Here is a 13,681-nt window from a genome sequence, read left to right as displayed (position 1 = left end):
CATTGGCAAAAGTGGCTCCTCCTCTTCTGACCTCGCCCTCGTTCCCATTCACCAATCAACGTCTTCCTCTCCCCCCCCCCCCCAGCCCTAACGCTTTCATTGGTTAATCCCCGCGTCTGTTAAAATCGTTCCTCGCGGTTGTCTCTTTGTATAATCCGGCCGCCTTTGGGAAACAGACGGCTGACCCATCCAATACGGATACCCTTGCCCACCCAGTGGGCGTCGCCGGGCGTCGCCCCTTAGCAACGGGGCCGCGGCCTCCATGCCTCTCCTCCCAACCGGCGGTTTGTGACGGAAGTCACAAAAGCAGCTGTGACGAGGGGCGGGCCCCGGGCGGGGGACTGGCCAATCAGCGCGCCGCGTCACTTGCCAAAGAGCCTCGGTCGAGAGCCCCGGGAGCAGTCCAGATGGGGGCGGCGAGGAGGCAGGCAGCACGCCAGCGGGGCTGGTTGTGGTGAGTTCGGGGAGCTGAGGTGGGGCGGTGTGTGAAGTTCCGGCGCGCGGCGGAGGGAGGGCAGCGGGACTGCCCGGGCATGCGCGTTCCGGCTTGGGCGACGGTACCCGGCGAGGGCCAAACTTCCCCCGCCCTTCCATCAGGAGCGGACGCGCGTTGGTTGGCGCTGACAGCCGGCCTGCGCGGATGCGGCGGCCGAGGCTCTGCGCCCTCCCGGCTGAAGGTGCGCGCAGGGGAGACGCCCGGGGGCGCTCGGGGGAGGGAGGCTGGGGAAGGAGGCTCCGCTCCGGGGCTGGAGAAGCGCCGGGCCAGGCTGGGTCTGGCAGGCTGCCCTTCGCCAGGTCGGGCTGCTGGCCTCCAGCTTCACCTGGCGAACGTCCAGGCCGAACCCCGGGTGGGGCGGCGGAGAAAGAGGCCTGGCTGAGCAGCCCCGGCAGGGCCACCCACAGCCGCCCCCTCCCCCCCGGCTCCTCGGCCCGTGCCTGCCAGGCGCCGGTTCTCCAGGTGAAGCTCTGCCCCGGTTGCACCTGTGGAGCCTCTGCCTGCCCCCCTGGAAAGGCTCCGTCTGGGGGTCCAGGCGTTCCCCGGGGGAGGCTGCCCAGACGCTCCCTTTGGGGGACCTGCTCCTCATCTGCTTGTGGGGAAGGGGTTGTGTGTTTGTGTATGTATGTATGTATATATATATATATGTGTGTGTGTGTGTGTGATATATGTGTGTGTGTAACGTGTGTATGTGTGTGTGTGTATTATTTTGGGGGACCAAGGATATATGTATGTATGTATGTATGTATGTATGTATGTATGTATGTATGTATGTGTGTACACATACACACACACAAACGCACCTGTCTAATTATTTCTCTGTATCTCTCCTATATGTATGTATGTTTGTGTGCAGGCACGTAAATCTACATTCATATGTATACATATATACATATATACATATGTGTGTATACATATATGTAAATGCACACACATATATGTGTGTGTACACACACACACACTCTTACACGTATGTGCGTGTGTGTATGTATGTATGTATATATATATATATATATATATATATATATATATATATATATATATATATATATATATATATATATATATATACATACATACATACATACATACATACATACATACATACATACATATATATATATATATATATATATATGTAGGAGTGATACAGAAAGATGACACTATAATGGATATAGATGTCAACATAATAACCACCCAGCATCTCTGTGTATGTGTATGTACACACTCAACACACAAGAACAACCCTGTTGGGTGAGTTAGGCTGAGAGAGAGAGCCTGGCCCAAAGCCACCCAGCCCAAGTTACTGAGAACCTAAGGATATAAGAAGGTCTAAACAAGGGGTGGGTGGGGGAGGGGAAGTTGTAGGTTGGATAAATTCAAAATCTCCAAATATTGAAAGAGTCCTGTTTGCTGTGGCTTAGAGGGCTGTAGTCATGATGGGTATAACAGATTATTTATTTATTATGTCATAGTTGGTCACGCAGTCAGCCAAACTGTTTAGACTGGATTTTGTGTTTTTCCACCTATGAAGTGTTATTGCATTTTTACCCACTTTCTAAATTAAGTTTTATTAACAAAATATATCGGGTTGCCCAACTCACTCCCCTTAACCAACAACCCTGTGAGGTGGGCTGATCAGAGACAGAGCAGTTGATCTGAAATCACCTGACCAGCTTTCGTGTCTGCGGGAGGATTAGAGCTGATGGTCTCTTGGGTTTCTAGCCAGTTACCTTCACCAATTTATTGTATGTTTGCGGTGTGTTATATGAGGGCAGACTTGGTTACTGCAAACTTCCTTGGCTAAACTTGACTTGCAAAAAACTTCAAAAACTGGGCTTCAGAAAAGGACTATCCCTTTTCCTTCTGTTAGTATAAGGTAAAGATTCCCCTCGCACATATGTGCTAGTTGTTCCTGCCTCTAGGGGGCGGTGCTCATCTCCATTTTAAAGCCAGCTCTTTCCAAAGACGTCTCCGTGGCCATGGGGCTGGCATGACTCAACACTAAAGGCACACAGAACGTTGTTACCTTCCCACCAAAAGTGATTCCTATTTTTCTACTTGCATTTTTTACATCCTTTCGAACTGCTAGGTTGGCTGAAGCTGGGACAAGTCACAGGAGCTCACTTTGTTATGCGGCGCTAGGGTTTCGAACCGCCGAACTGCCGACCTTTTTGATTGACAAGCTCAGCACCTTAGCCACTAAGCCACCGTGTCCCCTGTTAGTATAAGAGGAAGTGTCAAATGTTGCTTAAAGTTCAGAAAGTTGGTTTCTTATTCTTTGGTTTATATGTACAGGTCAACTAGTCATTGGATGTCATCATCTGTGGTTTATGGCTCTCCATTGTGACTGAGCCATGGTTAAAATGTTAATTATGAATTACCTTTGTACCCTGCTGCAGCGTAGGGCTTAAAAAGGTGATTTAGGGGTTATTTTGATGCCCACTAATTGACTGAGGAAGCTTATCTTTGGAAATCGGGGATTTTCCACACTAATTCTGCTCCTGAGCTGGACTTCGTTAAAAAAACAAATGCTTTTCACTCACTATATTACTTTCACAGTATATACAAGAGGAGGAATGTTAGCAAACAAGTGGCAAATTTGAGATTAGAAACGAACAAAGATATCGTGAAATTAAACATTTAGCTAAACCAGCCTTTCCCATGTCTCTTACTTTAAATCTTATCATCTCCAGCTGATTTAGTTTATAGAATAGATATTTTGGGACTGACTCTGGTTAAAAAAGAGCGAGAACAGGTGCAAAGGGAATTTATTTTATTTCTTTATCAGGTTTATAAAAGGCTTCATCCCATACATAGGCTTTTAGAATTATACTGGTAGCTCTCAACCTATGACCAAAATTGAGCCCAAAATTTATGTCGCTAAGTGAGACATTTGTTGAGTGAGTTTTGCCTCATTTTACGACCTTTCTTGCCGCAGTTGTTAAGTAAATCGTTGCAGTTAAGTTAGTATCATGGAATCTGGCTTTCCCCATTGACTTTCCTTGTCAGGGATGCAAAAGCAGATCCCAGGACCCCTGGAACCGTCATAAATATAAGCTGTTTTTGATCAGGTGTCCAGGGGCATGCTGCAGTGGTTGTAAGTATAAAAATGAGTCACTTTTTCCAGTGCTGTTCTAACCTTGAACACTCACTAAACAAGCTGTTTTAAGATGTGGATTACCTATATTGGGAGAGAGAGAGAAAGGAGAGAAAAAAGAAAGAGAGAGAGAAAAGAAAGAAAGAAAAGAAAAAGAGTAAGGATTCCTGCTTAGATAGGTGAACTATTTTTTCCTGGTTATACAGTTTCTTGTAAAACTGCATCTCCCTGCAGCCAACAGAAGAAGAATTATTCACGTAGAAATGGAGCCTACATCTTTTGGGAAGGCAGAGTCGGTAGGATCGCATTAAGCTCAGAACATTTGTCCTTATTTTCTACCAGCGAATTTCCTGTAGGCATCTTGGGTTGGCTGTAGCCGAAAACCAAATAGATCTTTGGAATTTGGCCTTGTGTGGCTCTCCTTAAATCACTTCCCGATTTCTTGACTAAACATGTTTATGACGGCTTCTCCGGATTCTTCTGGAAAGGCCCTTCCTAGTTCTTGGCTGCCCCTGAAATTGTGTATGACTTGGTAGAGCTTATGGACAGGAATTAAATGAACCAGAGGCAAAACAAGCCCATCTACTAAAGCAAGGAATTGTCTTGGACATGAAGAAGAAGCTCACTAGTGCTTAATCCTAATTCTAGGTCTGTAGTTCTCGGTCTCTCTCTCTTTTTTTTACAATATACTTCCTCCCCCCCCCCCTCCTGTTTCTGAATTCTTTCCTTTTTCTCTCTCTCTTGATTCCCCCTGGGATTTATCTATTTATGAAACTCTGAACTTTGTATCCGGGCAGGGAAGCTTCACCAACACATTTCTGCTTCTATTTTGTGTGGCAGACGGAAATTCATTTGAAGTCAGTGGGACGTGGTGGCTCAGTGGCTAAGTAGCTGAGCTCATCGATCAGAAAGGTCGGTAGATTGGCGGTTCGAATCCCTAGCGCCGTGTAACGGACTAAACTCCCGTTACTTGTCCCAGCTTCTGCCGACGTAACAGTTCGAAAGCACATAAAAATGCAAGTAGAAAATAGGGACCATCTTTGGCGGGAAGGTAACAGTGTTCCGTGCGCCTTCGGCGTTGAGTCATGCCGGCCACATGACCACGGAGATGTCTTCAGACAGCATTGGCTCTTTGGCTTTGAAACGGAGATGAGCACCGCCCCCTAGAGTCAGGAACAACTAGCACATATATGCGAGGGGAATCTTTACAGCACACATCCTTATATTTCTTAATCCGAAAATTTGAGGATGGAGGCACAAAAGTACCCACAGTCTTCCAGTGGAAATAGGAACCATAGGAAGTCATCAGGGGTTCAGAAAAAAAGGTGTGCTGGCATTTACAATGGAGTGGCCAGACAAGTCTAACCTGCTGCTGTTCCTTAGCTGGCCTATTTTTGTTTTACATGCTCTTTAGGTGAGATCACGTCTCCTGAAGATGGTACTGTGCCCCTGATTTCTGAATAGTGCAAATGCATTCCAGGCAGAGGGAAGGGAAAACCACATTTATTTCTTCATTATTCGAGATATTTAAGAACACCTTAACAACAACAACAAAATTAGCCTCGACTAAATCTGCTGGAATCTAGTTTCAGCAATGAAGATGTTAATGAATATGTGATGCTTGAGTTTAAGTGTTTAGTAGTCCATCCTATAAACTAAGCAAAATCCTTCTAGCATTTTTGGCCATTCTGATACCTCCCCCCCACCCCAACATTTTATAAATGGAGCTTTCTGTGATTCGTGCAGGGAAGAATCAGCTTAGCATGCCAGCCTGTGGCTTAAGCACATCTGGAATTTCTCTGAACCTTTCAATTTAGCTCTTTTGTTTATTTTTTAAATGATGGGAAGCAATTCTGAAAGGCATCCACGAAAAGCAACATGCTCGTGAAATGGAGCTTGGATACTGATCACACTTTTCCTGTAGTAGTCCTTGACTTATGACCATGGCTTATCTCCTCAACTTTATGTCTTATCTCCTGTTCCAGACTGTTGCAAGCATCCCTCCTTAGCTTGCCAATTTTTCTCCAGCAAGCAACCTTGACTCCAGCATATTTGTTACATTTCCAAAAAAGGGAATTGGGAATATGAGTTTGCCGAGCAAGTTTAGCTGAGTTCTATTAATCCGTATTTCATAGATTAGATGAGCTTCATTCTGGGTGAAATATCGGAGACTTAAACAGTTAAAGCACAATGGGCAGTTAAACTAAAAAAAAAACCACAACTCTCTTGATGAGAGCAGTGGGAACTGAGTCATTAACTTCCCTTTCATGTTTCCAGGTTAGAAAATAACTGTAGAAAGTCGGACGCTTGGGAAGTATAGTACAGTTCCACCTGGTGTTTTGGGCTACACGTTATGAACCCTTTCTGGAGCATGTCTGCAAGTTCTACACGCAAGGTAGTTTATCTGCTGTTCATTCCTCTCTCTCTTTTTTTGTTTCTGTGTGTTCTGAGCTATAAACGTCAGTCATTTTAAAAACCATAATACCTGGGCAATTAAGTAGAAAGCATAATAGCAATAATAAATAGACTCTTCAATCCTATAATCCCAGAATGAGCTTCTTGGACAATCCTTTCTTCAAAGGAGACTTTGCTTATGTGGGTTTCTCATCCTTTAAAACTTAGCCAAGGGTTTCTTTAATAAAAGGATCTGGCAAAGCAGATAGGAGGATAGCGATATTCTCATTAAAAAGTAGACTTGTGTGTCTTGTTTAGGGATCCACAGTCTATATTCGGCCATAGTTAGTTTATGCATAGCAACGTTCAGTGAATTTTGAGTCGTTGGGACTAGCTGGATGCAAATCTGCTTAATTGCTACGGGAGTGAGGTTGAATGGAGTTTATATATTCTTTGCCGCTGGAATTCGACTTTTCTTGTTTTGCCTCCCTCCTGCAGAAACCGGAAACGGAAGAAAAGGCTCTGCTTGGCGAGCTGAAGACCAGTTCTCCGCGCTCCGCTCCCAAGAAACAGCTGCCTTCCGTTCCCAAAAATGTCATGCCGATGACCAAGCCTGCTTCTCCCGCCCTGTCAGCCCAGTCTACAAACGGAACACATGCCTCCTATGGACCTTTCTATTTGGAATATTCCCTGCTGGCAGAATAGTAGGTCTTGCCTTCTCTGGCAATGTGCCGTGGTGACCTTTGCTTGCTCACTTTGCCCCATTGCTGAGTTTGCATCTTTGCATTCGCTTTAATAGTAGGGGAATCGGGACAATGTTTTAAAATCTTCTCTCAGGAGTTAATGGGCAAGTTCCTGAAGATTTCTCACGCTGCCCTTAGCTACCCAAGATGCAGTGGGATATCATTAGGTGGAATCTCTGGTTTGCATGCTGCTTTGTGAAGGGACATGGTGGCTCAGTGGCTAAGAAGCTGAGCCTGTCGATCAGAAAGATCGGCAGTTCGAATCCCTAGCGCTAGTTTGAAAGCATGTAAAAAATGCAAGTAGAAAAATAGGAACCACCTTTGGTGGGAAGGTAACAGCGTTCGGTGCACCTTCAGCATTTAGTCATGCCAGCCACATGACCACGGAGATGTCTTCGGACAGTGCTGGCTCTTTGGCTTTGAAACAGAGATGAGCATCGTCCCCTAGAGTCAGGAATGACTAGTACATATGTGTGAGGGGAACCTTTGCCTTGTGATGAAGAAAATGTTGATGTGAGACAAGGCAAATGAGGGAGTGTCCTGGAGAGGTCAAATCTGGATCAGATCTTACTGTTCCCCCATCATTTCTGTTGGAAGGGCTTGCAGGAGAGATCATAGTTTAGGGAAGGCTGCCCAGGGTTGTTTTGAGAGTTGGCAGCATACAACTTTAATAACAACACGTTCTCACGTTGAGCATCCAGTGGGCTGATGTCAGTTTCAAAGATATCTCCTTGGAAAAGATGTATAGCAAATTCCCTTCATCTGTTCTTCCATGTGTTGGAATTTAACTTCCAGAAATTCAAGCCAGCACAGGGAATGGTTAAGACTGGCTCAAAATTATACATTCCCCAGGAGGGAAGGGCACATGTGATCAGATTGGGGGAAAGCTCTTATAGATAATTAAGTAAAATAAAATAAAATTCAGTTCTTTTCTTCAATCATCTGCTAATCTATATCCTATGTATAGGGACGTGGTGGCTCAGTGGCTAAGATGCTGAGCTTGTCAATCAGAAGGTCAGCAGTTCAGCGGTTTGAATCCCTAGTGCCGCTTAACGGAATGAGCTCCCATTACTTGTCCCAGCTTCTGCCAACCTAGTTTGAAAGCACGTAAAAATGCAAGTAGAAAAATGGGAACCACTTTTGGTGGGAAGGTAACAGCGTTTAGTCATGCCGGCCACATGACCACGGAGACATTTTTTGATAGCGCTTGCTTTTTGGCTTTGAAATGGAGATGACCACCATTTAGAGCCGGGAACGACCAGCACATATGTGCGAGGGGAACCTTTACGTTTATCCTAAGTATGTGATTGAAAGAGAGAAAAAATTAATCGGCATCAGTTCAGATTAATGAAGGGATGCATTTCCCTTGACATAAACTCCTATGCTTTTTATAAATAAGTTTATTGTAAGGTGGGCTGTCAAGTAACAACAGACTAAAGGAAGGCTGCCCTTTGGTTGTGCCTTTGTTGCTGCCATTGTTGGCTTAAGAAGGACAGCAAGTTGACCCATTTAAGAAATTTATTTCCACGTCAGTGTATTCTTGGCTTAGTTAATACTCATTTATTAACCCATCTGAAAATTGTGAATAGGTCTATTTAAATGTGAATTAACACAGGCATTGCTGGTGCTACAGTCAGTGAGAAAGCTCACTAGCTTTGTTCAGTTGAACCGACGTGCATTTTAGCTAATCAGAATCTTATTTATGAAATCTTTCCGTCTCCTTGGTTTGGCAAAATGCTGCCCCCTGCTCCTGTTACTTGATGGCTGGGTCAGATTCTGCCATTGTGCTGGGAACAGAACTCCCTCTTGTTCTCACAAATGCCCTTCCTTGTCAAGAAAGCATTGGGCGTCCTCTTCTCCAGCTGCAACAGGATTACGCGATGTAATCCACTCCCAAAAGTTTCGAAAAAGATCAGAAATGTCATACGTCATCCTTCTGTATCAGGCAAAAGGGGTTACCAAAGACTTTGAAATTCATTGGCCTCCTGCAACCATTCTTGTTAACTCTTGCGGTGTGGTGTGCATAAAATTCAGGAAAACAAAGATTTTTCTCCTCTAGTTTAAGAAGCTGTTTGCAGTTAAATGAGCTGGATAGCAAGAAGGATCTCCTTCGTTTACAAAGTACGCCACGCTGAACCTCTTCTTTCTTCATGGAAGTTTGACAAATAGAGTCCATCCAAAGCAGATCCTGGTTAGCTTTCAGCAAGCCTGCATGCTTTGGGGGGAAAAAAAACATAGCTTTATTTTTTCTCTGCTGTGAATTTCATCTCTTTTTTCCTTGATGTATTTCTCATGTTCTTGGCACACCTGTCTTATACTTACTTTGTGAGTCCTCAAAGCTGGTGAGCTTCTACCAGTTAATGCTTTGGGTAACTGGGTCCCCTGTGTTTAAAGTACTGTATTTTTCAAAGTATAATACACATTCCCCTCTCCCCCCAAAGAGGGTGAAAATTTGGGTGTGTCTTATACACCGAATGTAGCTCGTCCCCCCCCCCCACCAGCCCCTACCCTTTGGCCTCTGCCTCCCAGCAATTTGCCTCCTTGCAGCAAACTGTCTGTTCAGTTTCACCTTCAGCACAGCTTGATTAGCACAAGCAGCTGATTGTCGGTTGGATCAGCCTCCCGACCATCTGTTTCAGACTGCAGGGATTGCCATTGCCTATTGCCGCCTCGGTGCGCCCTGTTTTCAGCCTCCGTGCCCCCATTTTCTGCCCATTCCAATCCCCACCAATCAGCTGCTTGTGCTAATCAAGCTGTGCTGAAATTGAAACTGAAAAGCTCTTCCCTTGTGCTAATCAGGCGAAACTGGAACAGGTTGTTTGCTGTTTGCTGCAAGGAGGCAAATTGCTAGGAGGCAGAGGCAGATTTTTTTTTCTTGTTTTCCTCCCCAAAAGCTAGATGCGTCTTATACTTCAGAGCGTCTTATACTCCGAAAAATATGGTATGTACCGGTTAATGGTACTCTCTGTGTGTCCCTACAGCAGTGTTTCTCAACCTTGGCAATTTGAAGAGGTGTGGACTTCAACTCCCAGAATTCATCAGCCAGCCATGGGGAAAAATTGAAGTTCTGGGCAAGGCTTGACATCTTCAGGTTGCCAACGTTGAGAAAGGCTGCTGTAGATTTGCTGTGGCAGATGAATAACATCTGTGCCTTTGGCTCTGAGGAAGAAATCTCTTAATGCAAGAAAAATATATATAGTAGCTTTGTTCTCACGAAGGGCTAGTTAAAAAGTGTTTCTAATTGTGTCTTTTATTTCAGTACTTTGGTTGTGAAGCAGAAACTGCCGGGAGTCTACGTGCAACCTTCTTATCAGTCCGCATTAAGTAAGTCAGACATTCCTGATCTATTTTTCCGCCCATTACAGAGTTATTTCAGTGGCTCGTTTTCTTTACTTTATTGTGTGTGTGTTTTTTTTTTAACAGTGTGGTTTGGAGTCATATTCATAAGACACGGGCTATATCAGGATGGCGTGTTTAAGTTTACAATCTACATCCCTGACAATTATCCTGATGGGGATTGCCCAGTAAGTAACCCTCAAATAATCCTGAATATTATTTGAATGTGTTCACTGACCAGCCTCAATATTTACTTGAAAATATGCTACCTGTAGAACGCTTGTGTTTATTGTATTCTTTATTTATGGACAGTATTCTATCCTACTCTTCCGCCAAAGAAATGTCAGGATTGGCTTACCTCTGGCCCTTGAAAAGGACACCTCTGTTTGTGTTCCATGCTGAATGACACAAGGGGAAGAGGAGGAAAAATTAGGTGGTTTGGGGAGTAAACTCAGGTAATCCTTCCTAAAATCTAATCACGGTTTCTAAAGCAGCAGACTGGAAATTTTGAGGAGAGTAGAGATGGGACAGTGTAAACTCTTAATTCACTTTTGGGCACAACAATAAATGTTGTTGGGTGGCATTTGAAGAAGGGAAAGTCTGATGGAGGTGATCTTTTAGTAGAATACCCCTGTTTCCCTAAAAATAAGACCTCCCCGGATAATAAGCCCAATTGGGCTTTTGAGGGCATGTGCTAAAATAAGCCCTCCCTGAAAATAAGCCCTCCCCGAAAATATTGCAACAGAGCAGCAGCCATGAGGTGACCATGCTCACCGCCTCCTGCACCTCAAAAATAATAAGACCTCCCTGAAAATAAGGCCAAGCACTTATTTCAGCGGTCATATGAAAATAAGACCCTGCCTTATTTTCGGGGAAACACGGTAGATAAATAAGAGGTAAGCAACAGCATTTCCAAGCTGTAAGTTTTTTTTAGGAAGCAGGCAAATGAACTACCTGTGTCAAATGTTTTCTAGTTTATAAAGCACTTGGAAATGTTCAATAAGACTTTTCATGTTGTTTTCTTATTGACCTCCATTAAAAGGAGGGGCTACACATACTCTACATCAGGGGTCTCCAATCTTGGCAACTTTTAGACTTGTGGACTTTAACTCCCAGAGCTTTGCTGGCTGAGGAATTGAAGTCCAGAAGTCTTAAATTTGCCAAGGTTGGAAGTCCCTGCTCTACATCACCTAAATAAATAATACAAGATATTAGAGATGTAGAGATAATGGCTCATCCAGGCTAGGCCAATTTTGTAAGTTGGTGACTGAGATGAGATTTGAACCAGCGATACTGTATCTGAGCTAGTTAAGATTAGGCTGCTATTATATTGAGAGATTCCCAATCCAGAAACTTACTAGTTAATCCTTGCTGAGATTTAAAAGCATTCTCAGTTCAGGAATTTGTTCTGCATGCTAACCTCAAAGTATTCATATAAAAATCTAGCCATGTTTACTTGGTATGTTCTTCATCTTAGGGTGGGCAAAAGGACAAAAATAAAATTCTGCATTTAATTATTAAGAGTCAGAAATCCTGGTGGATTTATTGCAAACTGCCCAAAGATTCTGATGTTGTCTTTATTGTCACATGGCGTGAATTTTAAAGCTGTTATTTGTAACAAAGGATGTTTTCTGGCTTTTCTGGTGGTGCCAAGTCAATGTATTATTGAGAATATTTTGAAGTTACCTGTTCATCAGCCATTTACCTTCCTTCTTGCATTGTGCAACAATGAAATGCATTATACTTTTCTCCCCTTAGCCTTGTTTACCATTTCTGGGTTGACTCTGGCAGGTCTCAAGGGACTAAGAAATCCAGCCAAACTTGGAGATGTTTATGGCAGCAAAGTTATTGTCAGAATGTCTTTAGCTTCCTGCAACTACTTTGCTGGGAAAATTACCTTTTAATTTGGAATGATATTGAGGTGGAACCAAGCCATATGTAAAACACGGCTAACTTAAAAAATAATAACTAGATGAGTTTTAGACAATAATGCATTTAAACCTCCTTTTAAAAAAATACTGTAACTCCACTGGTAATCTAATTATCGCAGTCATCTTGTGGAATTAAACTTTTAAAAAGTTAACTCAAGATTTGGGATATTCATTTATGCTTTTATTGAACTTTGATTCACTGGAGGGTAAGGTGTATTTGCATGGAAGAAATTTTAAATCAGGCTATTTAAATTAGAGATATGATTAAGAGGCAATAATGGGATGCAGATGCCCCGTTGCCAGGATGAAGGCAGAACTCCAGGTAGTGGCTGCTTCAGTTTATTGGCCATTTTCCTGCTAATACAACTAGGAAGGGTCATAGCAGGTGGCAGGATCTGGCTGCCCTTAAAAAAAGCTAAGCAGGTTTCTACTTGGAAGGAAGCCATCAGGAACTCACAGGGCTGTGGGCTAAATTGGGAAGACAAAATCTATTATGGGAGAAAGTAGTATCTATGTGGATACCAGGAGCTGAGCCCAGCTTGAAAGAAACTCAGGGATAATCCTCCTGACCCTGCTGAAGAATTCTCAAGAATGATTGGACTGGAAACTACTGATTTTTTAAAAAAAATATTTTCTGTCTGCCTATCAACCATCTATCTATCTCTTTATCTATCATCTATCTCTGTCTGTCTGTCTATCATCTATCTCTACCTCCCATCTATCCACCCATCCATTTTTCAGCCCGAGATAACCCTAAAATAGTCCTGCTTCTTTCCCCCACACCTTAAGGAAAATCTGGGATCCATTCTCAAACTCTTTAAGAACTCCTCGTTTCTGCTTACTCATAAACCACAAAAATACAATTTTGGGAATGTGATTGTACTCTGCTCGAAGTGCACTTGGCTAGGAAACTAGAATGTATAGTGTAAAAAGCAGTTGCTAATGCCTGGCTTGGTTGCCCATTTAGGGAAATTAGCACGATAACCAACTGAGAAATTTTAGCCTCTAGCGCTGACATTTCTTGAGTGATTGGTTATATGTGCCATCAAGCTCTTTGATGGTTCCCTAACCTGCTTTTTCAGATCTTCCACCAGCATGTTCAACGCCATCCCTCAAAGGCTCAAAAATAGTATGAAAGGATTCTTAGCAGCCAACGTGCAACGCAACCTGATCTTTGCATCTAGTAGCAGTTTATTGCATCAGATTTACTCTGATAATGAATGAAACTTTTTTGGGGGGTGGGCGGGGTTAGTTCCTTTGACTGGACCAATCTGCATATTTGACATTGGTGTTTTTTTCTTCTCTCTCTCTCTTCAGCGCTTGATTTTTGATCTGCCCATTTTCCACCCACTCGTGGATCCCGTCTCAGGGGAACTGGACGTGAAAAGAGCGTTTACCAAATGGAGGTGAGCGTGATGGGCCTAGGGGGGGAGGGGGGCTAGAGCCTCAGTGCTGAGCAGAAAAAGATGTGCCTTTGACAAGGCCTCTGACCTGCCTTTCTCTCTCCTAAAGGCGCAATCACAACCACATATGGCAAATACTGATGTACGCGCGCAGAGTTTTCTACAAGATTGATACAACCAACCCTCTGAACCCTGAATCTGCTGTGCTGTAAGTTCTTTTTATTGGGGTGGGGGGATGCGAGAACCTCTGAAAGTTGCAGTCCAGAATATACTCTTTT

General features: G+C 43.7%; 1 protein-coding gene across 3 annotated transcripts in view; it reads left to right on the top strand.

Annotated features, from left to right (window-relative positions):
* The first annotated feature begins 286 nt into the window (after window positions 1–286).
* AKTIP (AKT interacting protein) overlaps window positions 287–13,681 on the top strand; it is a 16,523-nt gene continuing 3,128 nt past the window's right edge. Inside the window, exons 1-7 of one of the 3 annotated variants that reach the window (XM_081963602.1) lie at window positions 287–454; window positions 5,874–5,991; window positions 6,489–6,694; window positions 9,993–10,057; window positions 10,157–10,257; window positions 13,318–13,406; window positions 13,513–13,611. In XM_081963602.1, coding sequence (XP_081819728.1) covers window positions 5,950–5,991; window positions 6,489–6,694; window positions 9,993–10,057; window positions 10,157–10,257; window positions 13,318–13,406; window positions 13,513–13,611 — 602 coding nt within the window. In that variant the 5' untranslated portion in view covers window positions 287–454; window positions 5,874–5,949. Of the gene's footprint in view, window positions 455–539; window positions 678–5,873; window positions 5,992–6,488; window positions 6,695–9,992; window positions 10,058–10,156; window positions 10,258–13,317; window positions 13,407–13,512; window positions 13,612–13,681 lie in introns of those variants that run through there. The other 2 variants (XM_081963604.1, XM_081963603.1) reach the window with 2 other exon arrangements.

The sequence above is a fragment of the Natrix helvetica genome, assembly GCF_964273705.1.
Source record: "Natrix helvetica genome assembly, chromosome: 10".
Classification (NCBI taxonomy): Eukaryota; Metazoa; Chordata; class Lepidosauria; order Squamata; family Natricidae; genus Natrix; species Natrix helvetica.
The sequence above is the reverse complement of the archived record's forward strand: the minus strand, read 5'-3'. Positions and strand labels throughout refer to the sequence as shown.